The sequence below is a fragment of the Oncorhynchus keta genome, chromosome 19 (genome assembly GCF_023373465.1).
Source record: "Oncorhynchus keta strain PuntledgeMale-10-30-2019 chromosome 19, Oket_V2, whole genome shotgun sequence".
Lineage (NCBI taxonomy): Eukaryota > Metazoa > Chordata > Actinopteri > Salmoniformes > Salmonidae > Oncorhynchus > Oncorhynchus keta.
In genome coordinates, this window is record NC_068439.1 from 63,913,980 (window position 1) to 63,941,591 (window position 27,612).

Consider the following 27,612-nt stretch of genomic DNA (forward strand, 5'->3'; position numbering starts at 1 on the left):
CACAACACAACTGATTGGCTCAAACGCATTAAGAAGGCAAGAAAGTCCACAAATTAACTTTTAACAAGGCACACCTGTTACTTGAAAAGCATTCCAGATGACTGCCTCATGAAGCTGGTTGAGAGAATGCCAAGCGTGTGCAAAGCTGTCATCAAGGCAAAGGGTGGCTATTTTGAAGAATCTCAAATATAAAATATATTTTTGATTTGATTAACACTTTTTTGTTATAACATGATTCCATAAAAGTTATTTCATAGTTTTGATGTAGAAAATAGTCAAAATAAAGAAAAACCCTTGAATGAGTAGGTGTCCAAACTTTTGACTGGTACTGTATATACAGTATCAAAAGTAAATGTAATTGCTAAAATATACTTAAGTATCAAACCTGATACTTGTTTTTTATTTCAATTTATGGTTAGCCAGAGGCACGCTCCAAAACTCGGACATAATTTACAAACGAAGCATGTGTTTAGTGAGTCCATCAGATCAGAGGCAGTAGGGATAACCAGGGATTTTCTCTTGATAAGTGTGTGAATTTGACAATTTTCCTGTCCTGCTAAACATTCAAAACGTAATGAGTACTTTTAGCTGTTAGTGAAAATGTATGGAGTAAAAAGTATAGAATTTTCTTAAGGAATGTAGTGAATTAAAAGTAAAAATATGAATAGTAAAGTAAAGACAGACTGCCAAAAAAACAGCTTAGGTAGTATTTTTACTTAAGTACTGTACACCACTAGGGCTCCCGAGTGGTGCAGCGGTCTAATACGTACCCAAACCGGACGCATGCATGCCCCATCATGCGCAAATTGCTTTTGTCCCACAACACCAAACGCAATTACGACACACAGGTTGAAATATCAAAACAAACACTGAACCAATTATATTAATTTGGGGACAGGTCGAAAAGCATGAAACATTTATGACAATTTAGCTAGCTAGCTTGCACCTGATAGCTAATTTGTCCTATTTAGCTAGATTTCTGTAGCTAGCTAATTTATTCTGGGATATAAACGTTGAGTTGTTATTTTACCTGAAATGCACAAGGTCCTCTACTCTGCTCCGACAATGAATCCACACATAAAACGGTCAACCGAATCGTTTCTAGTTATCTCGACTCCTTCCAGACTTTTTCTTCTTTGGACTTTGTATGGCGATTGGCATCTAACTTTCATAGGTGTTTTGCCACGACTGGCCGACCGAAGTTCATCTTTCAATCACCCATGTGGGTATAACCAATGAGGAGATGGCACGTGGGTATCTGCTTCCATAAACCAATGAGGAGATGGGAGAGGCAGGATTTGCACCGTGCTCAGCTTCACAAATAGAACTAACTTCTATTTTAGCGCTTGGCAATGCACGCGATTGATCGTTGGCGCGTGCGAGCAGTGTGGTCAGCATGTAAGGCACCGTATCTCAGTGCTAGAGGCATCACTACAGACCCTGGTTCGATTTCAGGGACGGTTAAGCAAATGTAGGCTAATGCGATTAGCATGAGGTTTTAAGTAACAATAACATTTCCCAGGACATAGACATATCTGGTATTTGCAGAAAGCTTAAATTCATGTTAAGCTAACTGCACTGTCCAATTTACAGTAGCTATTACAGTGAAAGAATACCATGCTATTGTTTGAGGAGAGTGCACAATTTTGAACATGAAAAGTTATTAATAAACAAACTAAGCACATTTTGAACAGAAATGCAATGGTTCATTGCATCAGTCTAAAACGTTGCATATACACTGCTGATGGTACAAAAAAAACACAACAGAACGGTTGTTTATTTCTTTGTATTATCTTTTACCAGCTCTATTGTCTTATATTCTCCTACATTCCTTTCACATTTCCACAAACTTCAACGTGTTTCCTTTCAAATGGTACCAAGAATATGCATGTCCTTGCTTGAGGGCCTGAGCTACAGGTAATTAGATTAGGATATGTCATTTTAGGAGTAAATTGAAAAAAGGGGCGGATCCTTAAGAGGTTGACTTGCCTAGTTAAATGAAATAAAAATACAAATAATAAGCTACGAACACAATTACATTTTATCGATGGAAATTTGGTCTTGCCATTCATCTGCTGCCATCAATTAATATTTCAGAATGATAATGCATGATACCATGTCGCAAGGATCTGTACACAAGTCCTGGAAGCTGAAAATGCCCCAGTTCTCCCATGGCCTGCATACTCACCAGACATGTCACCCATTGAGCATGTTTGGGATTCTCTGGATGGATGTGTACGACAACATGTTTCAGTACCCGCCAAATATACAACAACTTCGCACAGGCCACAATCAACAGCCTGATCAACTCTATGCTAAGGAGATGTGTCACGCTGCATGAGGCAAATGGTGGTCACACCAGACACTGAATGGTTTTCCGATCCACGCCCCTACGTTTAAGGTATCTGTGACCAACAGATGCATACCTGTATTCCCTGTCATGTTAAATCCATAGACTATGGCCTAATGCATTTATTTCAATTTACTTTAAAAAAATGTTTTAACCTTTATTTTACTAGGCAAGTCAGTTAAGAACAAATTGTTAAGAACAAGTTGTTGAGTGTATATACATTTAACGGAGGTCTTCCACACCTCACTGCCCTATGATCACCTTAAATGTTTATGAAAACAAACATCATCAATTAATCAGCTAGCCTAAAACACCCCACCTGAGTCACTTTTTATGTCATTAAATAAATAGCTAGAATAGCCAATGACCAATAGCATTGCAATTTATTACAGAATAGTAGGCCTGTATGAAGTAGGCCTACAAGTACCTTCTATTTGGCTGTTTTATCACTGGTGAAAGTCACCTATCTTTTTAGGGATTGTTAAATTACATTTGGCATGTAGCCTATGTAAGCCTACAGGCTTAATGGTTAACCATTGAACTAAGTACTACTATACTTACCTTCAATATTCCCCTTCTAAGATAAAACAGCTCAGAGAGTTTCGAGGAGTAATGTTTGAAAGACAACTGGTTCTATTTTAGTCTGAGTTCTCAGTACCTCCTATTTGGCTGATTTGAGTTAGTATAAAAGGTCATAGGCCTATCTTTAAGCAGGGGTGTGCAGTTGAACTCAACAACAATTATTTTGATCAAGTGTTGCCTCTTGCCTGTCTTGGCTGCTCAACAAATATACTCCTCTTCCCAACGACACCGTGGCTGTCAGACTGGTTGGTCGACCTGAGCACTGGGTGCCGCCTGTGGATGAAACACGGAAGAGTTCATTCAAGGAATCTACTGTGGCGATACAGGCAGGATAGAAGCACACGGAGCGCATCGGGATCATTTGATTTAGAGCAAACCTTCCTGAAGAAAATTATCCCATGAAGACGAGACAAATGTGTCTCCATATGCGATTTCGTTGCGTTACTTTGGATAAAATCTGAGATGTTGGGAAAGGAGAAACTTAATGGCTTCTTTGTCGTTTGGACTATACTTTCCGCGTTTGGCGAAAAACTCGGTAAGTAAACTAACCCTCGTTAAAGCAACAGCGATTTACACGTTTACCCATGACTTATTTTTTTGACTACAACATATTGTTGGTAACAGGTCTCGCTACTTTATATTCAATGGAAACTGAATATTCCTTGATTCAGCATGGCACCGATAATTTGACATTTTAAAAGACTTTGGTGTGCCATGTGTTGAAGGCGGTTTTTATGTGCCTTAAACACATGGCACATAAATGGTTAATAACACATTGTGTGTGGCTTGTTCAATAAGCCTCGAATGTTAAGTACTTGTCATCATAACTGGTTTGCCAATAATCAAATGTAACAATAGTGTGTGTCGTGTAATTACAATGAATCATGTATTTGTTACATTGAATCACTGTTAGGCTACATTGAGTTGAGATCAAACATGCAGGACGTTGTGAGAAAATAGAACCAGTCATTTTTTTCAGTTGTCTTACAAACATTACTCCTTAACTCTCTGAGCTGTTTTAACTTAGAAGGGGAATATTGAAAGTAAGTATAGTCGTACTTAGTTCAATGGTTAACCATTAAGCCTGTAGGCTACATAACAAATGTAATTTAACAATCCCTAAGAAGATAGGTGACTTTCACCAGTGATAAAACAGCCAGATAGGAGGTACTGGAGCTGAAACCATAATAGTTGTGTGTTTGATCATCCTCCTGTATCACCACACTAATGGACGGCATGGCTCTCGATTCTGTAGTATTTAGCCTGATAGCCTACGTGCATTATAATGACAATGGAGCAGAGCCATCCTTTTGTGTCTGTGCTCCTGTGGTATTGTCTCCCCGTACCAAGGAGTCACCACTGGCTGCTGAGCAATGCCCTACAGCGCCACGCATGCCTTAGCACTCAGTTTAGGAGACTCAGCCAAAGCTCTCCCACTGGCTGCCTTTGGGATCCTTGTGTGGATCCATGCAGTGAACAGTTTTAGTCCGATGCACATTGTAGTCTGACAGAGCTGGGAAGAATTGATTCCTGTCATTATTTGATGGTGTTTTCCCCCTCTACCTGGTATTACTGTATGTTGAGCCTCCCTGCCTGTCACATTGCATCTGCTTCCACAGCTCCCCCTCTGAGTGTGTGAAGTGAATATTTCATGTTTGTCCTGAGGGCAGGAGTCAGCCAGGTGTTCAGGAGAGATGATGAGAGATGCACTTACATTTAACATGTAAATAGCATAATTATATTCTCTGTTAGTAAAAATAAATGCATGAGTTTGCTGGTGTATTTCAGTATGACCGAAGTGAAAAAAGATGCATAAAGGTTTTACTCAAGTGAACTATGTGCACTGCATAGAGATAAATGCAACCGTGCTATGAATGAGGAATCTCAAGGAACAAAAAACGCAATAAGTGAAATCTGACTGAAACCTCCAACACATGAGCCCATATCTGAGAGGATCAGATAAATGTCTAGGTCATTGAAGATCTATATAAACAAAACAATGTCTTAGTAGGTCTATCTGCTGGGGACGCTGTCATGTAAACATTTTGTTGTACAGGAGGTATTTAAAGTGCATGTGGGCTGAACCTTGATTTTTATTGTTCCAAACAAACCACTACCCGAAAAGGCTCTTGAGGGGATCTTAAAGGGCCCACTCTGACCGTCTCCTACTTTACCGTTGTGTGACGATACCACCGCCCCTGCGCTTGCCCCCAGGTGGGTAGCTGCATCTTGTTTACATTTTTCCGTCCCGCTGTGGTGTCCGCCTAGCCTCACATCTGGACTGAGTCCAGCCTTGGACCACAAAGGCCACTGTGTGTGCCTGCGCAGTGTGTGACGCTGACGTAACCATCGCTGCATGGCTGTGGACTGGCCAGTCAAAGCTGCCGTCATGTGTTTTTTAATAGCCTCATTCATTTGTCCACAGGCCAACTCATTTTCTTTAAATGTTTTTCCATTAAATGTGAGTTTACCTTCCTTGGAAAGAAGAGAGATCCTTTAGAGATCCTTATCCAGAAACCAGTGTTATTTCATTTTAGGCCTATGTGAAATGATCCAGCACTGCACAGATCCTGCCATTGATGTCTGGACTATGTGTTTCTGTTCTACATACATCTAAATTCAAGGTCCCAGTCCAAACACTAGCCCCTACACCCAAGCCCCAACCTTATAGGCACTTCATGTAGGCTAGATCTGAAGTAAATTGAATAGGTATGATGTATTGGGGATAGGTGTAACCATAAGACATGTGATAGTAGCGCAACCTTTCCCTATGATAAGCTAAGTAGAATTTTCACCATATTGTTAATAAATATTGCTAATAATTTCACATCTACATGAAGTCTCTAGGGATTAGAGGGACAGGGCCTAGGTCTGTGGGAAGCAGTCCGGTGGCTGGTCTCTGTGGGCCACAGCTGCCATGAAGCCCTTGCAGGCCTGTTAGTGCTGTCACAAGTGTTAATGCCACACCCAGGGGGACAGTGGATTAACCTATCTGTAAACAGTGTCCACTGTGCCACCAGGGTGCTGAGCTAGGCCTGGGGCGTGGGAGCTACTGACACACCACACACACACGAAAGGGAAGCCCCACACCTTCTGAAAGAGCCTGGAGTTGGCCTAGTCCAAGCAGCTGAGCATATCAGACAGACACCCCACCTCTCGTGCCACCCAAAGGGAATCTCTAGAAGAGAGAGCATTGCCTTTCTTGGAGGTTGTGTTTTTTTGTTGCTTTGCTGTGTCTGCATTCTTAAGCAGAAGTGCATCAGCCAGGTATTTCTGTGAAGTAAATCCTATTTGTTTTGACTTGTCTGTTTGAGAAGACGTTCGCTCATTGAGACATTGGCACATTTTTACTCACTTTGATTGATGTAATTAAGACTGCCTTCCAATAGCTGTCATAAGAGCTTGTATTTGTCTGACCCAATGCAATATGTACAGTGTCTTTTGTTTTGCTCGTCTTGACTTGTCTCCCTCCCTCAATGTCTACTTAACATAAGTTATTCCTTTCATATGTACTGGCACATTCTCTATCTAGACCTGCTGCTTTCCTTGATTCATTTCAAACTGTTAGCTTGGTAAAATTAGTCATGTTGGCTAGCTAGCAAACTGAACAAAATCTCTCATTTACTGGTGAGGTTGTTTGGCGTGTTTGTGGAGTGAAAGTTGAGCCTTGAATGGTGAATGTTCTTATTTGCCTTCCAGTTTGAGAGAGTTAGTGTTTTTCTCCACCAAACTCCACCATCACGTGTGTTCCTCATATCATGGTTTAACTAGTCTTAAACAATTTAACAGAAATACAACACCAAAATGGAGACAGAACTTCTTCTGATCTAACTTGACTTCTCTCCTATGGTTTTGTCCAGACGACGGTTGTGGCCACTCCATGCTGGGCCCAGAGAGCGGTGTCCTCTCCTCTAAGAACTACCCGGGAACCTACCCCAACAACACCTGGTGTGAATGGAAGATCCGCGTGCCAGAGGGCAACAGTCTGGTCCTCAGGTTCGGAGACCTGGACGTGGAGGCACGGGACTGCCAGTCGGACTACGTCAAGGTCCTCAAGGGTGTCTACGGAGGCGAGCATGGTGAGTCTGAGTCAGCCATCTTGGCCTTGGCTATTGTCTCTCTGGTTCTATGTGGTGATGAAAGTGTGACCTAGCTAGCGGTGGTGCTGCACAGACCACAGTCTTCATAACATTCCTTCTCCACAGATGAAAAGCACATGTCAGACTGAGCTTCCCTATTCACTGAGTCAAGGACAGAGTTTCTTCTGGGGGATTTTTCTATATATAAAGAGCCGGAGGAGAAGGCGGATGTCTTTGTTGTACTTGAGAATAACCTCACACAAGGAGGAAGTTGTGGGTGATCCTGATGGTCTGAGGACATCCAAGCCAACAGAAGGACATTGAACTCCAAAAGTAATATAAATAATATAATATAGCTCCAAAAGTATTGGGACAGTGACATTTTTTGATTGTTGTTTTGTCTCTGTACTCCAGAACTTTGGTATTTTCATCCATATTGGGTAAACTGTTTACAGAAGTTTTTGTACATAATATTTTAGGGGACCAAAAGTATTGGGACAGATTCACTAGCTGTAAAAAATGTAGTATTTGGTCCCATAATCATAGCATACAACAAAGTATGCTTGTTGTATACTGAACAAAAATATAAACGTAAAAATGTCAAAGATTTTACTGAGTTACAGTTTATATAAGGAAACCAGTCAATTGTAATACATTAATTAGGCCCTAATCTATGGATTTCACATGACTGGGAATACAGATATGCATCTGTTGGTCACAGATACCTTAAAGAAAATATGGGCGTGGATCAGAAAACCAGTCCGTATCTGGTGTGACTACCATATGCCTCATACAGCGCAACACATCTCCTTTGCATAAAGTTGATCAGGGTGCTGATTGCGGATGAATGGCATGACAATGGACCTCAGGATGTCATGGGGTCTCTGTGCATTAAAATTGCCATCAATAAAATGCTATTGGGTTTGTTGTCCGAATCCCCACCGACACCATGGGACATTCTTTACACAACTTTGACATCAGCAAACTGCTCGCCCACCTGCCCGGTACAGTTGAAACCAGGATTCATCCGTGAAGAGCACACCTCTCCAGCGTGCAAGTGGCCATCGAAGGTGAGCATTTGCCAGGTGTCTGGTGGATGGATTATCTTGGCAAAGGAGAAATGCTCACTAACCAATGTAAAGAAATGTGCACAGCATGAGAGAAGTAAGCTTTTTGGGCTTCTGGAACATTTCTGGGATTTTTTATTTCTACTCATGGGACCAACACTTTACATGTTGTGTGCTATGAATATGGGACCAATTATGTAATGTTTTGCTACTTTAATACACATATATGTGGATTTGTCCCAATACCTTTATTCACCTAAAATGGGGGAATATGTACAAAGAGTGCTGTAATTTCTAAACAGTTCACCTGCTATGGATGAAAATTTCCCCAAATTAAAGCTGCCAGTATGCACTTTAACCTCCGCCATTTTATCATTTCAAATCCAAAGTGCTGGAGTACAGGGTCAAAACAATCAAAAATGTGTCACTGTCCCAATACTTTTGGAGCTCACTGTATTTCATTATAGGCTCTCCTTTACCTTGATCTCTATGGGCTTTGATGGGGTTTGACCATATTTGTTGGTGGGTTTGACAAGTGCTGTTGGGTAATTCCACCTCCAAAAAGCACAAGAAAGGTTTCGACACCAACCATATCAGATTGTTCTGAAATCTTTTCTGTTGTTAGAAACAGATAAGATTACCGGTAGCATTCCTGCAACATTATTTTGTTTCTAATATTATTTTATCTTTGAGAAATTAAGCAAATTGATTGCATCTAAATTGGCCGTTTAAATGTATAGGATTCATATAATGTTACAAAAGTATAGTACCTAGCATTCGATTTGGACCAAACCTTTTTCTAACAATGAGTTCGACCTGAGGAATCCAAAGGAATGGTCAAGAGCCACCTACAGACGCCGCACGCCAATCCCACCTCACGAGTATATAGTATCAGTTCTCTGTGTCTGACGAGTAGTATGGACCTGCGGCTTGGAGTATTGTTTCTTCATCCTATGAAATGTATTCCCAGTGAATTTGGTGATATTTTTCCCCCTTTCAGAGAAATGAGTCATTGAATGTGTTAGGTTTATGTCCCATCCTACATCCTGATATTACCAGGTTCTGACTAGAGGTCGACTGATTCATCGGAATGGCTGATTGATTAGGGCCGATTTCAAGTTTTCATAACAATCGGTAATCAGCATTTTTGGACACTGATCATGGCCGATTACATTGCACTCAACGAGGAGACTGCGTGGCAGGCTGACTACCTGTTATGTTATGTGAGTGCAGAAAGGAGCCACGGTAAGGTGCTAGCTAGCATTAAACGTATCTTATAAAAAACAATCAATCTTAACATAATCACTAGTTAAGTACACATGGTTGATGATATTACTAGTTTATCTAGCTTGTCCTGCGTTGCATATAGTCGATGCGGTGCCTGTTAATTTATTATTAAATCATAGCCTACTTCGCCAAACGGGTGATTTAACAAGCCCATTCACAAAAAAGCACTGTCGTTGCACCAATGTGTACCTAACCATAAACATCAATGCCTTTCTTAAAATCAATACACAAATATATATTTTCAATCCTGCATATTTAGTTAATATTGCCTGCTAACATGAATTTCTTTAAACTAGGGAAATTGTGTCACTTCTCTTGCGTTCTGTGCAACAGAGTCTGGGTATATGCAGCAGTTTGGGCTGCCTGGCTCATTGTGAACTGTAAAGACTATTTCTTCCTAACAAAGACAGCCAACTTCGCCAAACGGGGGATGATTTAACAAAAGCGCATTTGCGAAAAAAGAATAATCGTTGCACGAATGTACCTAACCATAAACATCAATGCCTTTCTTAAAATCAATACACAGAAGTACATATTTTTAATCCTGCATATTTAGTTAAAAGAAATTCATGTTAGCAGGCAATATTAAGCTAGGGAAATTTTTACTTTTCTTGTGTTCATTGCACTCAGAGTCAGGGTATATGCAACAGTTTTGGCCGCCTGGCTCTTTGCCAGAATTTTACGTAATTATGACATAACATTGAAGGTTGTGCAATGTAACAGTAATATTTAGACTAATGGATGCCATCCGTTAGATAAAATATGGAACGGTTCCGTATTTCACTGAAAGAATAAACGTTTTGTTTTCTAAATGATAGTTTCTGGATTTGACCATATTAATGATCTAAAGGCTCGTATTTCTGCGTGTTATTATGTTATAATTAAGTCTATGATTTGATATTTGATAGAGCAGTCTGACTGAGCGGTGGTAGGCAGCAGCAGGCTCGTAAGCATTCATTCAAACAGCACTTTCATGCTCTTCGCTGTGCCTCAAGCATTTCTCTGTTTATGACTTCAAGCCTATCAACTCCCGAGATTAGGCTGGTGTAACCGATGTGAAATGGCTAGCTAGTTTGCGGGGTGCGCGCTAATGGCGTTTCAAACGTCACTCGCTCTGAGACTTGGAGTAGTTATTCCCCTTGCTCTGCAAGGGCCGCAGCTTTTGTGGGGCGATGGGTAACGATGCTTCGAGGGTGGCTGTTGTCGATGTGTCCCTGGTTCAAGTCCAGGTAGGGGCAAGGAGAGGGACGGAATCTATACTGTTACACTGGCAATACTAAAGTGCCTATAAGAACATCCAATAGTCAAAGGTATATGAAATACAAATGGTATAGAGAGAAATAGTCCTATAATTCCTATAATAACCTAAAACTTCTTACCTTGGAATATTGAAGACTCATGTTAAAAGGAACCACCAGCTTTCATATGTTCTCATGTTCTGAGCAAGGAACTTAAACGTTAGCTTTCTTACATGGCACATATTTCACTTTTACTTTCTTCTCCAGCACTTTGTTTTTTCATTATTTAAACCAAATTGATCATGTTTCATTATTTATTTGAGGCTAAATTGATCTTATTGATGTATTATATTAAGTTAAAATAAAAGTGTTTATTCAGTGTTGTTGTAATTGTCATTATTACATATAAATACATTATAAAAAATTGGCCTATTAATCGGTATCGGTGTTGGAAAAATCATAATCGGTCGACCTCTAGTTCTGACCCCCCTTAGTCATAGTATTTCTAACAAGTAATTAGACGTCTTGGGTTTTCTCCATGTTAGCAGCGCGTAGCACCACACAGAAAGCATTTGTCATGCAGCACTATAGCAGGATGTCTCTCCTCCAGCCTGCCAATACTACTCTGAGTAAGAATTACTGGGCTGGAGGGAGGTTGGTGTGAAGAGCAGGATATGGGCTGAGGGTAGTGTTGAGCTGCTATATCCATCATGCTGTGGTGAATGATCATCATGCCCACTTTGCAACCCACCCACAGCTGAGGTTACCAATACAGAGGCCAGGGTGTCAGAGGCCCTTTGAAACCTCAGTGGTGAAACATGGAATGCCTTGGCTTCTCTCCTCAACAGCTTCCTGGTGAAAGTATTCCATCACTGAACATGCTTTGCTCATAAATATCCTTAGGAATTAGTGATATTTACAGTATCCCATTCCCGGTCATACCTTGAAAGTTGTATTTTCACACTTCTTTGAAACTCCTTATATGACCCTTCAAATGTTCCGGAGGGCAATAGGACTGGGGAATGTAATAATATTTTCATCATGATATCCCTTAGGGTTGTTGACATGTAGTTCAGTGAGTGAGTGGATATAGTGATTTCCACCCAAAGGATGTGGTTGCCATGGAGCTGACTGGTGGAGGCCTCATGTTTCATCATGGTCGTCAGGTGAAGCAAAGCCACACAGGCCATTGAGACCAAACCTAACCAGCACTGGCTGCCTGGCTGAGACCCGGTCTTTGGAAAGGGCCCTGGGCACTGTGCTGGGTTTGGGTGTCTCTCTCTCTCTCTCTCTCTCTCTCTCTCTCCCCTTCCCTTTGTCTGCACTGCAAATTATTTACAGTGAGATTCCTGTCGCTGACAAAAGAGAAGCATTTTTTCCTCCTGTGTGCGATAGAGGAAGAGCTGTTCAGATGACATGTGATTTGGGTTGTTGGGGCTGAAAATAGAGAGCCTGTCAGGGAGACCTGGAGGGACAAACAGCCCCTGTGGGGTGGTGGTTAGGGGGGACCGTGTAGATGGCAGGTCAGAACCTGTCTGCCTCTCCCACCTCTCTGACCTCAGATATGGTCGCACCATCTTGTGTTGGTCATTTGGAATATGAAATAAGGTCACATTGCTGTCAAAATGCAGATGAATGGTGGTTATGATAGACCTGTGTCCATCTCTCCTGTTGCAGTGTATGGGACGTTCTGTGGCAGCCTGAAGTCCTACCCAAGAGAGGTACACACGGACTCCAATGAGGTCATCGTCCAGTTCCGCAGCGGGCACCACATCTCAGGCCGAGGGTTCCTGTTCTCCTACTCCTCAGGGGACCACAGAGGTTTGAGACTCTCCCTCTCTCAATCTACACCTAAACTAATGATTCAATGCTGTTTCATGCCAAAACAATGATCTTGATAAGAATACACCGTTGTCTGAAATCTACATGTGTGTTTTTCTGTGCGGTCCTTTGGTTGGCCTTCTCTTTCCACTAAGGACAGTCAGTGCTACTGGTTAATCAGCTGTGCCACGTGCTACCACTTGCCTGTCCTGTCCTCTCCTTAGGGGGAACCCAGAAGGGTTGGGGCTGTTTCAACTAGAGGTCGACCGATTAATCGGAATGGCCGATTAATTAGGGCCGATTTCAAGTTTTCATAACAATTGGAAATCTGTATTTTTGGGCGCTGATTTTGCCAATTTAAAAAAATGTATTTGATTTTTTATACCTTTATTTAACTTGTCAAGTCCGTTAAGAACACATTCTTATTTTCAATGACAGCCTAGGAACGGTGGGTTAACTGCCTTGTTCAGGGGCAGAACGACAGATTTTCACCTTGTCAGCTCGGGGGTCCAATCTTGAAACCTTACAGTTAACTAGTCCAACGCTCAAACCACCTGCCTCTCATTGCACTCCACGATGAGACTGCCTGTTACACGAATGCAGTAGAAGCCAGGGTAAGTTGCTAGCTAGCATTAAACTTATCATATTATTATTATTTACCTTGGCAAGTCAGTTAAGAACAAATTCTTATTTTCAATGACGGCCTAGGAACAGTGGGTTAACTGCCTGTTCAGGGGCGGAACGACAGATTTGTACCTTGTCAGCTCGAGGATTCGAACTTGCAACCTGTCGGTTACTAGTCCAACGCTCTAACCACTAGGCTAACCTGACAACCCTTATAAAAAATAATCAATCATAATCACTAGTTATAACTACACATGGTTGATATTACTCGTTTATCTAGCGTGTCCTGTTTTGCATATAATCGATGCAACGCTGGGGGATGATTTAACAAAAGCACATTTGCGAAAAAAGCACAATCGTTGGACGACTGTGCCTAACCATAAACACCAATGCCTTTCTTAAAATCAATACACAGAAGTAAATATTTTTAAATCTGCATATTTAGCTAAAAGAAATCCAGGTTAGCAGGCAATATTAACTAGGTAAAATTGTGTCATTTTTCTTGTGTTTTTTTTATTGCACGCAGAGTCAGGGTATGTGCAACAGTTTGGGCCACCTGGCTCATTGCGAACTAATTTGCCAGAATGTACGTAATTATGACATAACATTGAAGGTTGTGCAATGTAACAAGAATATTTAGACTTAGGGATGCCATCCGTTAGATAAAATACCGAACGGTTCCGTATTTCACTGAAATAATACATGTTTTGTTTTCGAAATGATAGTTTCCGGATTCGACCATATTAATGACCAAAGGCTCATATTTCTGTGTGTTATTATGTTATAATTAAGTCTGATTTGATACAGCAGTCTGACTGAGCGATGGTAGGCAGCAGCAGGCTCGTAAGCATTCATTCAAACAGCGTGTTGCCAGCAGCTCTTCGCAGGCACAGCGCTGTTTATGACTTCAAGCCTATCAGCCTAATGGCTGGTGTAACCAATGTGAAATGGCTAGCTAGTTAGCTGGGTGTGCACTAATAGCGTTTCAAACGTCACTCGTGTGAGGTAGGGGCGAGGAGAGGGACGGAAGCTATACTGTTACACTGACACTACTATAGTGCCTATAAGAACATCCAATAGTCAAAGGTATATGAAATACAAATGGTATAGAGAGAAATAGTCCTATAAATAATATATTAACTACAACCTAAAACCTCTTACCTTGGAATATTGTCTCATGTTAAAAAGAACCACCAACTTTCATATGTTCTCATGTTCTGAGCAAGGAACTTAAACGTTAGCTTTTTTATATGGCACATATTGAACTTTTACTTCTCCAACACTTTGTTTTTGCATTATTTAAACCAAATTGAACATGTTTCATTATTTATTTGAGGCTAAATTGATTTTTATTTATGTATTATATTAGGTTAAAATAAGTGTTCATTCAGTATTGTTGTAATTGTCATTATTACAAATACATTTAAAAATCGCCTGATTAATCGGTATCGGCTTTTTTGGTCCTCCAATAATTGGTATCGGCGTTGAAAAAAATCATAATTGGTCGACCTCTAGTTTCTACATGCAGCATTATCAGACACAGCATAGACTGCCATAAGTCAGACCATATTGAATGACACACAGTCACGCTGTGTATGTGATGATCCAGGAGATTCCAGGAGTTTACAAACTGGTTTTGGTGGTTATGCCTGTTTCCACAATTATTATGTTGTTGACCAAAACATCATGTAGTTGATCACTAAGAGCAATGACTGTGTGCGGTGCGGGTGTGTGTGTGTGTGTGGGTGTCTGTGCGAGTGTGACATGAATGCTCATCCCAGAGGGAGTGAAGGAAGCAGGGTCTACATCCTGTTGTTGTGGTCCTTTCTGCTCCACAGGGCTGGTTTCCTCTGTCTGCTATACTACTGATCACATGGTATTTTCTCCCCTCATTGTCTCTCGGCTCCTCCCCTGTTTTCTCCCCTCAGATCTGCTCACATGTTTGGATAAAGGCAGCCATTTCTCAGATTTAAAATACAGGTAAGGTTGTTTCATATGTGGCTGTGTGTCTGAGACAAGTCTAATGTCTTGCTTTGCGTCCTTGGTTAACTGTAATGACAATAGATTCCTAGCTTAATTATGGGCCTTATACTGAAAAATATTACCCCTTGTTATCCCTCAGCTAGTCAATTATCTAATTTCCTCAATATTCTGATATATACAGTTGAAGTCGGAAGTTTACATACACTTAGGTTGGAGTTATTAAAACTTGTTTTTCAACCCCTCCCACACATTTCTAGTTAACAAACTATAGTTTTGGCAAGTCTGTTAGGACATCTACTTTGTGCATGGCACAAGTAATTTTTCAATTTTTCCATTGTTTTCAGACAGTTTATTTCACTTATAGTGAGTTAACATACACTAAGTTGACTGTGCCTTTAAACAGCTTGTAAAATTCCAGAAAATGGTGTAATGGCTTTAGACGCTTCTGATAGGCTAATTGACATAATTTGAGTCAATTGGAGGTGACCTGTGGATGTATTTCAAGGCCTACCTTCAAACTCAGTGCCTCTTTGCTTGACATCATGGGAAAATCAATAGAAATCCGCCAAGACCTCAGAATAGACCTCCACAACTCTGGTTCATCCTTGGGAGCAATTTTCAAACGCCTGAAGGTACCACGTTCATCTGTACAAACAGTAGTATGCAAGTGTAAACACCATGGAACCACGCAGCCGTCATACCGCTCAGGAAGAAGACATGTTCTGTCTCCTAGAGATGAACGTACTTTGGTGCGAAAAGTGCAAATCAATCCCAGAACAACAGGAAGGACCTTGTGAAGATGCTGGAGGAAATTAGTACAAAAGTATCTATATCCACAGTAAAATGAGTCCTATATCGACATAGCTTTTAACGCCGCTCAGCAAGGAAGAAGCCACTGCTCCAAAACCGCTGTAAAAAAATCCAGATTATGGTTTGCAACTGCACATGGGGACAAAGATCATACTTTTTGGAGAAATGTCCTCTGGTCTGATGAAACAAAAATATAACTTTGGCTATAATGAACATAATTATGTTTGTGGGGAAAAGGGGCTTGCAAGCCGAAGAACACCATCCCATCTGTGAAGCACAGGGGTGGCAGCATCAGGTTGTGGGGTTGCTTTGCTGCAGGAGGGATTGGTGGACTTCACAAAATAGATTGCATCATGTGAAGGAAAATGATGTGGATATATTGAAGTAACATCTCAAGACCTCAGTCAGGAAGTTAAAGCTTGGTCGCAAATGGGTCTTCCAAATGGACAACGACCCCAAGCATACTTCCAAAGTTGGTATTGAAGTGGTCATCACAAAGCCCTGACCCCAATCCTATAGACAATTTGTGGGCAGAACTGAAAATGCGTGTGCGAGTGAGGAGGCCTACAAACCTGACTCAGTTCCACCAGCTCTGTCAGGAGGAATGGGCCAAAATTCACCCAACTTATTGTGGGAAGCTTGTGGAAGGCTACTCGAAACGTTTGACCAAAGTTAAACAATTTAAAGGCAATGTTACCAAATACTAATTGAGTGTATGTAAACTTCTGACCCACTGGGAATGTGATGAAATAAATAAAAGCTGAAATAAATAATTCTCTCTTATTATTCTGACATTTCACATTCTTAAATAAAGTAGTGATCCTAACTGACCTAAGACAGGGCATTTTTACTTAAATTAAATGTCAGGAATTGTGAAAAACTGAGTTTAAATGTATTTGGCTAAGTGTATGTAAACATCTGACTTCAACTGTGTATATATACAATTTAGATTCAAGTATCTTATACGTCTCCATTAAGTCCATTTTGTCCCATTAGAGTGTAGTAATATTGATGGTGTAAGCAGAGACCGTTTCTGGTGTGAAGTGATTATTTACCACTCTACTGAACCGTGTCCATCTGGGGAAATTGACAGGATGGGGCCAATGCGTTGTCAACAAGTGTGTTCTATTGTTGTCTATCCTCACAGGAAGTACTGTCCGGCAGGATGCAAAGCAGTGGCAGGTGACATATCCGGGGACATTTCCCAGGGTTACAGGCATGTAAGTAAAAGTCTAGTCCTTCTCAAAGGTAGCCTATTCTCTGTCTTTTTCCAGGTTTATAAAGAGGACAGAAATGCTGTTTGGTCTCGGTTTTTAACCACAGATGTTGGTTTGCAGAGTAGGTATTTACGAGGCATCGTTGTGTTGTTGGAAGCCTTGGCAGCAGTTCTGTCCTAACAGGTTCTAGTCCCCTGAAGCAGCCAGCCAAGCACTTGTTTGTTTACCCTTGATTACATTGTCCTGTCTTCTGTCAGAGGAACACCACTGTTCTGAGGTACCACTTGGAGCACCTCAGCCCATAGGTGCTTCAAGTAGTTGTAGGTCTGAATGGGCCCTTGTTAGGCACAGAAACAGACACACCAGAAGCTGGACGTGAGAAGTTGTCCCCGGGCTAACCAGTCGTTGCTGTTGCTTTTGTCTGGCTGCTGTTGTAGAACACACATATATACCACATAAAGTGGTTGTGGAGGTATATTGGATGGGTCATCTGTTTATGTAACTGTAGTGCATTTTGACTCAGCAGCAGAGCTGTGCTTTGCTGTTAGGTTGCACAGGGGCAAGGCAACTGTAAAACCTGGTCCAGTTGGGCTGTGTGAGTGTTTGTGTGTAACTCGGTCTGCTTTGTCTTAGGGCTTGTGTACTGTAGAATGCTTTGGGCTCATTACACACAGTTAGAGCTAGAGATGTCTACCTCTCTTTGTAAGGCTGTTTCATTGTAATACCTGGAAATAGTAGCTAATGTGTAATACCATAAGATGTCTAACACTGAGGTGAACAGCCAAACACGCATATAGACTAAGCTCTGCGAGAAGATTCTGGTCACTGTATTCACCAAAATACTCCAGAACTGTTGTTATGCTAGTCCTCCTCTCTATGGGGCTCAGGATGCATTTCATGTGGGTCACCTGGATGGGTCAATCCCAGTGGTTCCTCTGGCTCTGCTACCCTGGCCAGCCCTGCATGGGGTTCAGTATCTAAAAAGAGAGGGTCTTTCCAGACCAGGGACTTTCCAAGCCTCCTGAGGTTTTGCTCTCTCTGGGGTTCGATCAGGGCTATTGAGCGGCCGCCCACCGGCCAGGCGGTCAGTGTGACAGACAGCTCCAGGCTTAGGAAGCACAGCAGGGAGCCCCAGCCCCACAACAATAGGCCTGGAGGAGCACAACAGAGAACTTCTCAACACTCCACCGTCTGCTGGGAAGAAGGATGAGCATCGAGGGCTTGGCGTGTGTTGAGGGCTTGGGTGCATCCCAAATGGCACCCTATTCCCTTTATAGTGCACTACTTTTAAACAGGATCTGGTTAAAAGTAGTGCGCTATATAGGGAATAGGGTGCCATTTGGGAGAGACTGGGCCAGAGCGATTGATTAGTCCTCGCAGGCTATTGTATAGAGAGGGTTTGGTGGAGGGCCTAGATTATGAGGAGATGATGCCTGTTGAACAGAAGGTGTTTATCTGTCCACTGCACCCATTCAATAGACACACTCATTAGCATTTAGACCAACACAACAGTCTGAATGAGTTCTGGGCGGTTTGTAGTATGGCATTAATGGTTCCTCGGAGTGTATTTATTATAACCATACAAGACCTACACATTGTGGCTATGTATTTGATACACTGTGTATCTGTAATTAATGTGGTTATCATACCATATGTCATCATTCAGTGTTAATAAGCACTAAGTGAATTAATAATTTAGCAACATATTTTGTTGGTTGAAAGGTCTACTTAGTTAGTGTTTTTGACCCGTGGGAAATAACAGCAGGGAAGTAAGTGACAGCAGGGAAGTAAGTGACATTTTGATAGTTCCTCTCCTACTCTGTAGTATTTGACCCCTGCTGCTAAGATGAAATAGTCCGCAGAGGTTTAGACAAGGAGGTTAACAGAGGCAGGACACATGGACAATCTCAGTTAGAACCAGAAGGTCTTTGGCTGATGTAGTCAAGCCATTATCTAGTCTATTATGCTCCTACTAGTAGCAGTAGCACCAGCCTTGAACCCAGCCCTGCTCCAGCAACAGTCCATGATTAGTCTCTAGCCATAACTCTGACTGGGGCCATCATATACAAACTATCAGAGCCTATCCACCTGCTCCACCGGCTGACAGACAGGCAGGGCAGAGTTCAATGTATTTACTGTGTGGTAGTCGGCCCACCCGGCAGTGTATAAATGATCAGAGTAATAATAATGAGACAGTTAAATCTGACCCAAGAGCAGCTGTTAGTCCAGATAAGCGGCAGCCAGGCCTCTGTAAAGCAGCTCCTCAGGGCCTCAGCCACTGGCCCCCGAACTGTACCATGGAGCTGTCGAGCAGCCTCTCCCCCTCCCTCCCTCCCCCACTCAGAGGAGAATAGTGCTCACCTATTACACCTAGTCATCAGACCAGCCAGTCTGTAATGGCTTTTTACAGGGAAAGGGAGGAAATAGCTGCAGGCTGAAATGAGCCGTAACTGATTTTAACACTGAGCTTTTACCTTGTCTCCATGTTGAAGTTAGATTATATATTTATATTTCTTTGTCTTTTTCACCATGTTTGAACAACAATACTTTTTCAGAAATTCATTTTTCACCTATATTAGTGTTTGAGTACTTGTTTCAATAGATCCTTGATGGACTTTATGGAGAATTTTATCGGCAGAGCTACGGTTCATTTTTACAGCACTCCAGTGATTGCCATGTTAATTGTAAGGCATTTCACGTTGTCTTGTGGAGGAAATGCCTGTTTTTATCCATCAAAGAGCTCCTTTTAACCTGTCCCAGCCCTTCATTTCAGCAGCAGGGTGGGGCAATCTCTGAGAGGTAGGCATCTAACTATTCCAAAGGTACTGAATGTTATGTGGCAAAGTACTGCTTTCCTAAGTAACGCACGACAGAGAAGTATGTTTGACATTCCTCCTACAGCTGCAATTACTGTAAATATTGACCCTGAATGCAATCACAATGTGCCTTTTTTCCCCACGTGTAAATGAAGTGTGAAGTGATTGAGAATGCATGGGGGCTTATTTTAGATTAGCGTCTACTGTGGCTCCATGTCATGAGATTGCCTTTTTTAATTTGGGATGAGATGCCTGCGCTCCCACTGCTGACACAGATGAATGACGGGGAGCTGCACTGCTCTCCTATGTGCCATGTTGAAGGGAACCTCAGACATAAGAGGAATGGTGCACTGATGGAAGCAGTAGTCCAAGCTCATTCACTTTGGTTGAAAGTCCAAGTTTTATGTATGTATTTCGTGGCCCACACTCTCTTGGTGAAATGTTTTTAAAAAAACAAAAAAATTAATGGTAGCACCACACACAGTTTGGCTAGCTCAGACTTCCATTATGAGGGTGTCTGGAGATTTACACTTCTCCCACCTTCTCTGTGTTTAGCCCTGGTTGTTATCTGAGCTGTGATTGGCTGTTATAGCATATCTGTCTCTTGTTCCAGACCTCTATGATGTGTTTTTCTGTCTCTATATCACACCTGTGTTCTCTGTGGTTTCAGACCTCAGTTCTGTATGTCTAATATATTTTATCTCTCTGTTGTTTCAGACGTCTGTGCTGTGTAAGGCTGCCGTCCATGCAGGGGTTATCCTGGATGAGTTAGGAGGCTGGGTATCCGTGGAGACCCACAAAGGCCTGAGTCACTACCACGCCACCAGAGCCAATGGGATCCAATCCAAAGAGTGAGTACTGGGGAATTTACAGGCCATGATTCAGAGGATGGGCAGTACAACCGCAGTAGACTTGAATGTTAGGCCTCACATGTTGCCCTTCACAGCACTATAGGTTTCTGTAAGCAGAAGTACCAATTGGTGTCCACAAACATTAGCCACTGGTTTGGGATTGATCTTTTTAACAGTCTGATGGAAGTTGTTGATAATAACTCTACTAAGAGGAGCATAAACCTGCATGATGGGACAACTCTTATTATTTGTGTCATCTCTGCTTCGAGTCCTAAATAAATGTCTGCTGCCCCAGACCTTGGCCAGGTTTACCTAGGTAGAAACCGGATTAATCAGGCAGGGCTAGCTTGCTAGCATTCCTGCACTGTTTCAATGACAGATTAGCTGGCTTCTCACAAATGTCAGAGACAGTCAGTCTTGCCTATGGCATTCATGGAGATTTATGATGGAGTTCTGAGGTGGGGGAAGAGAGAATAATAGTGTCCATCAGTCATAATTGACTAAAGCTTGTAGTTGTATAGTCAGTTTGTATACATGTAACACAGTGATGCCTCACTAATATTATGACAGCAGAGTGAAGGCGAAGGGGCTTGAAATAATTTGATTTGATTCTTAAAGAAATGGCCATCACTCAAGCTGTCCTTAATGTTCAGTGGGGGAGGAGGATTTTGTCATTTGAAGTAATGCATGCAAACCTAACGTGATAAGTTGTTCATATCAAATAGGCTTCAGAGCCCCTAAGCCTAGCTATGTGAATGCATTGGTGCAGTGATGGCAAATCAAATTGTGACATTTTGAAATATATAGGTTCGGTTTTCAAATATGACCCTGTATTGATTTGCCCTCTACACATATCGAGCACTGCACATCAATCAATCACTTTCTAAATGTGTAAATGTGAACTCTTATTATGTGTAGCAAATACATTTTAATTGTAAGCAGTACATAAACATTTTGTCCTACTGAACCTGTGTATTAACATATTGTACACTCACATTTTCTTTATAGCCATGTAACAACATTGCATGAGCTTTGCAAACATATTCTATACAAAGGAAACATGCATGGGGTCGTTACACATTTTCTTCATTGCATTCACTGGCTGAACATGCACTGCTGAATTGAATATGTTCAGTGTTGTTCTCTGGCTCCTGAAAGAACTTTCTTCTGAAAAAGAGCTGTTTTATAAATGGACAACCCCAGCCTAATACAAGTCTAATTCTCCAAAGACTTGGCCTTTGCTGAAGGGGATGAATACTTGGGTTGTGTTAGAACATGAAGTTAACTAACACTCCAACAGTATGTATAAAATGCAGCAAGGATTGGATGCTGTTAAGCCGTTGTGATGATACAAGTTTGATTGAACTTGTCTTCCTAATTGGATTCTGCTGGATTAAGACATGAACAATATTTACACTGACAATGCACCATGCTTCCCACTACCCAGGATGGCTGACCTTGATGATGTCACAGTCCCCTGACCCAGTCTCTGTCCAATTTGGAAGAAAGGATCAATATCTGGTTTGATAATGACTCTGTTATTGGAAATGGATCAGCTCAAACCGAGATGGATACCTGTGTATGTTTTTATTCATGTTGTAGTAGGAACCGTTTCTTTTCGACTGTTAGATAATAGATCATTTCGACACTCCCAGGTGCAGGTGAAAGTCAGTACCCACGTTAAAGTGTTTGATCTTTTGTACTTTGACACACCTCTTATCGTCCATAAATATCATTTAACCACCACGTCTGCTTTTCTGAACTGTTCAAAGAAAAAAAAATCTGATCCAGGAAGCTGGTGAAAATGATAGATTGTTGAGTGATGGTGGAGAAATATAAAATTCTCCCAACTAGCCACTGTAATTAACACCAATCGTGATGTCTAAATGTGTTCAGGTTTATCCCCCAGCTATAGGGCACTAGGAGAGAAGAGACTACACAGGGAAGGACAGGAGAAACAAAGCACAGGGTTCTTGGTGAAGGTTGATTTGGGAAGAGAAATAGGGGGGGGCACAATCTGGTGATGCTTCTTTGTGGCCACAATGGGTGATCCTCCACAATGGCAGGCTCTCCACAATGGCAGGCTCTCCACAATGGCAGGCTCTCCACAATGGCAGGCTCTCCACAATGGCAGGCTCTCCACAATGGCAGGCTCTCCACAATGGCAGGCTCTCCACAATGGCAGGCTCTCCACAATGGCAGGCTCTCCACAATGGCAGGCTCTCCACAATGGCAGGCTCTCCACAATGGCAGGCCCTCCACAATGGCAGGCTCTCCACAATGGCAGGCTCTCCACAATGGCAGGCTCTCCACAATGGCAGGCTCTCCACAATGGCAGGCTCTCCACAATGGCAGGCTCTCCACAATGGCAGGCTCTCCACAATGACAGGCTCTCCACAATGGCAGGCTCTCCACAATGGCAGGCTCTCCACAATGGCAGGCTCTCCACAATGGCAGGCTCTCCACAATGGCAGGCTCTCCACAATGGCAGGCTCTCCACAATGGCAGGCCCTCAATCTATCACTGTAATTGTAATCGTTGAAGCTAACGGTCCGCCATTGATGGATATTATTTTTCTTCTTCCAGCGGCTCTTTGTCCGAAGCGCTCTTCACGTTCCTCATTAATGGTAACATTTGTTTTGTTCTCTTTCTCTACTGTTTTTATGCTCTTAAATTGTTGTTTATCAAACTACAGTTTCTTAGGCCATTGTTTTTATTACGTAATAAAATGTGCAGCATTTTCACCAGGAAGGAATGTATCAAAGCCTACCACTTACTAAATTAAACATTGTATGTCAGGATTTCTGATGACTTACTGATAGTTGTTGAAAAAGGAAGTAATTGACAGTCAAACGGAGTAAAAGATCTGGTTTGGAAAATGATAGCTGGTGTAGTCACACCTTATCTTGGTGTGAAGCGTGGGAACCCTGTATCTCTTGTCTGTGTGATATTTTCATACAGCTGTTTGCATTCTGGCACAGTTTCATCCAGTCAGTCGGCTATAACTGTGGAGGTTCTGGCTATCTATATCACAGGCAGGCAGGCCTGGGAAAGCTCACAAATCTACTGTTGGTGTCACAGTACAGATGTGTTCAGACACTTGACGGTACAACAGCTGTGTCAGAAAACAGACTGCACTTATTAGGCTTATTTACTCTCAGTTACTCTGGACAACAATACACATTTTCAAATACTGTAAGTTGTGATGTAAAATGTGTCTCATTCCCAATTTACAGTTGTCATGTTTCTTGTAGACACTCTCACTCTCTTTGCTCTCCGATCAACTTAGACAGCATTAATGCTCACATGACAAATTGACAAATGATGCCATGACATGTCTGACATATACTGTATGTTCCCTAGTCTGGACTTTTCAGGACCTCATCAACACTGTCGATGTCCCGCACTTTAATTAAGACTAGCTCCTTATTGACTTTCCTCAAAGCTTCACTCTCTCATTATGTTGGAATGGTGAGGAGGACAAGAGTCATATCCTCTTTACATAGGGTTTTAGTTGGTTGCAGAGTTAACGGGTTTAGTCAGACTAGTTGCTCCTGGGACTGTTCTGACAGGATATCTCCTGTGGGGACGATGTCGTCGATGCACTTATTAATGAAGCCGGTGACTGATGTGGTAAACTCCTCAATGCCATCAGATGAGTCCCGGAACATATTCCAGTCTGTGCTAGCACATCAATCCTGCAGCATAGCATTCGCTGATACTTCCTGTTTGGGTTTTTGTTTGAAAGCAGGAATCGGGAGAATAAAGTTATGGTCAGATTTGCCAAATGGAGGGTGAGCGAGAGCTTTGTTTGTGTCTCTGTGTGGAGTAAAGGTGATCTAGAGGTTTTTTTTGCCTCTAGTTGCACAAGTGACAGAAATGAGGGGAAATGGATTTTAGTTTTCCTGCATTAAATCACTGGCCACTAGGAGCGATTTTTCTTGTTTGTCTATGGTCCTATACAGCTTGTTGAGTGTGGTCTTAGTGCCAACAACGGTTTGTGGTGGTAAATAAACAACTACGAAAAATCTGGATGAAAACTCTCTTGGTGAATAGTATGGTTCTATAGCCTATCATGAGGTATTCTAACTCAGGTGAGCAGAACATTGAGACTTCCTTAATATTAGAGATTGAACACCAGCTGTTGTTGACAAAGAGACACACTCCACCCCTCTTGAGCGTACCCGATGCTGCCGTTCTGTTCTGCTGGTGCATAGAAAAAAAGAGCTAGAATATTATCCATGTTCTTGTTCAGCCAAGTTTCCGAGAAACATAGTATATTACAGTTCTTCAGATCCCGTTGATAGGAGTCTCGAACAGAGCTCTTCCCGTTTGTTCTCCAGTGATTATACATTTGCCAATAGAACAGAGGGCAGAGGAAGTAGTGGGAAAATTTGGGTAAAATCTTATTCAGTTAGAGCAGCAGAATTGTTGTTATTTACTTTTTCTTCTGTTGTTTTCTAGACTGTAAGAACCAGTCAGTGTTGCAGCATGTGTCTGTTAGTGCCAGTTCGTGGGGAGAAGCGATGGGTTGTCAGTCTGATTGGGCGCCCAACAGCTCCCAGGCTGACCCAGGATCAAGGGGCTGCACCTGGGCTGCAGATCAGAACGACAGCCTACAGTGGCTACAGCTGGACCTGGGGGAGAAGAAAAGGATCACAGGTGAGATAAGAGCCCTACTTAGGGGAACATGCTCTCAAACATAAAGCTTCCAAAACTCCTCTCTACCTGACTCTACAAATAGAAGCTAAGTAGCACTGACTTTTTCCTCAGGGCTTATTCATTTATTTGGATCCCCATATTTCTGTACTTACAGTGCCTTCAGAAAGTATTCACACCCCTTGACATTTTCCACATTGATTAAATTGAGATTTGTTGGGCCACTGGCCTACACACAACCCTGTAATGTCAAAGTGGAATTATGTTTTTCAAAATGTTTACAAATTAATTACAAATTAAAAGCTGAAATGTATTCAACCCCTTTGTAATGGCAAGCCTAAATAAGTTCAAGAGTAAAAATGTGCTTAACAAGTCACATATTAAGTTACATGTACTCACTCTCTGTGCCACATACAATTATCTGTAAGTTCCCTCAGTCGAACAATGAATTCCAAACATAGATTGAACCACAAAGACCAGGGAGGTTTTCCAATGCCTCGCAAAGAACGGCACCTATTGTTAGATGAGTAAAAATAAAAAAGCCGACATTGAATATCCCTTTGATCATGGTGAAATTATTAATTACACTTTGGATAGTGTATCAATACATCCAGTCACTACAAAGATATGGGCATCCTTCCTTAGTCAGTTGCCAGAGAGGAAGGAAACCGCTTAGGGATTTCACCATGAGGAGTTAAAAGGTTGTGATAGGAGAAAAGTGAGGATGGATCAACGACATTGTAGTTACTCCACAATACTAACCTAATAGACAGAGTGAAAAGACGGAAGCCTGTAAAGAATAAAATAAATAAATAAATAAAATATTTCAAAACATGAATCCTGTTTGCAACAAGGCACTAAAGTAAAAGTGCATCAAATATGGCAAAGCAATTCACTTGTCCTGAATACAAAGTGTCATGTTAGGGTCAAATCCAATACAACACATTACTGAGTACCACTCTCTATATTTTCAAGCATAGTGGTGGCTTTATCATGTTATAGGTATGCATGTAATCGTTAAATACTGGGGAGTTTTTCTGGATATAAAATAAATGGAATGGAGCTAAGCACAGGAAAAATTATTCCATCAGACATTGGGAGATTAATTCACCTTTCAGCAGGATAGTAACCTAAAACACACGGCCAAATCTATCAAATTTTCAATCAAATGTATTTATGAAGTCCTTTTTACACCAGTAGATGTCACAAAGTGCTATACAGAAACGCAGCCTAAAACCTCAAACAGCAAGCGATTATAAGGGTACATGGCCATTTAAGGCCAGATTGTTCTTCAAGAGGTTCAAATGTTCAGATGACCAACAGGGTCAAATAATAATCACAGTGGTGGTAGAGGGTGCAACAGGTCAGTACCTCAGTAAATGTAAATGTCATTTGGCTTTTCATAGCCGAGCATTCTGAGGTCGAGACAGCAGGTGCGGTAGAGAGAGAGTCGAAAACAGCAGGTCCGGGACATGGTAGCACATTGTAACGGTTTTGACTTGAGGTTATTATTTATAGGGGTGCCAGGTAGGTTGTGCCTACCAGAGAAAACATTGGTTTCTCCTTTTAGTTTGGGTGGGAATGAGTCCCATCTGGTCCGTCAAGTCTACACCAATACAAAGGACGTATGTAAAAGTCAGGAGGGAAATAAACTTTTCATAAACCCTTAAAACATTGGAAAGAACTTCAAAAACAACTATATTCTGTTGCGTGGGTTGTATTAGCAACAACAATGATTACACACACACATATAATAATATCACAAAGAGTTCTGGTTCCTCCAGAAATGTCCTGTACCTCGGGCCTAAAAAGAGTCCAGCCCGGTAAAGGAGTTCAGTGAACTCAAGTGACTTTTGTCACGCGATGTTTGTCCGTTCATTCCGTGTAGCGTAAACCCAGTATTAAACATACAATCAATATAACAATTACTTTACCACAGAACCTTAAAGCGGATCAACTCTTAATTAAGTCCTCAACTACCACTAACTACACAAATCACAGTATACATCACATCCAAACAAATGAAATACCGTATACAAAAAGGTGGTAGTCAGTCGGTCAGTCAGACAATCCAATCCGCCAATAGATCTCCAGCGGAGAAAGGCCACGAAGAACGGAGAGGTGTAGTCCAGGGACGCGAAGAGTGGATCCGATCCTGGGTAAACTCTCTTAGACTACAAAACATACGTTTAACGGCAACAAAACAAACGGAATAGAGAAGCTTCGGA

General features: G+C 41.7%; 1 protein-coding gene across 1 annotated transcript in view; it reads left to right on the forward strand.

Annotated features, from left to right (window-relative positions):
• Positions 1–3,070: 3,070 nt before the first annotated feature.
• LOC118398673 (discoidin, CUB and LCCL domain-containing protein 1-like) overlaps positions 3,071–27,612 on the forward strand; it is a 50,935-nt gene continuing 26,393 nt past the window's right edge. The window contains exons 1-8 of the mRNA XM_035794243.1: positions 3,071–3,467; positions 6,793–7,011; positions 12,281–12,424; positions 14,977–15,028; positions 16,989–17,061; positions 20,592–20,725; positions 23,312–23,352; positions 25,190–25,387. Coding sequence (XP_035650136.1) covers positions 3,395–3,467; positions 6,793–7,011; positions 12,281–12,424; positions 14,977–15,028; positions 16,989–17,061; positions 20,592–20,725; positions 23,312–23,352; positions 25,190–25,387 — 934 coding nt within the window. The 5' untranslated portion in view covers positions 3,071–3,394. The remainder of the gene's footprint in view (positions 3,468–6,792; positions 7,012–12,280; positions 12,425–14,976; positions 15,029–16,988; positions 17,062–20,591; positions 20,726–23,311; positions 23,353–25,189; positions 25,388–27,612) is intronic.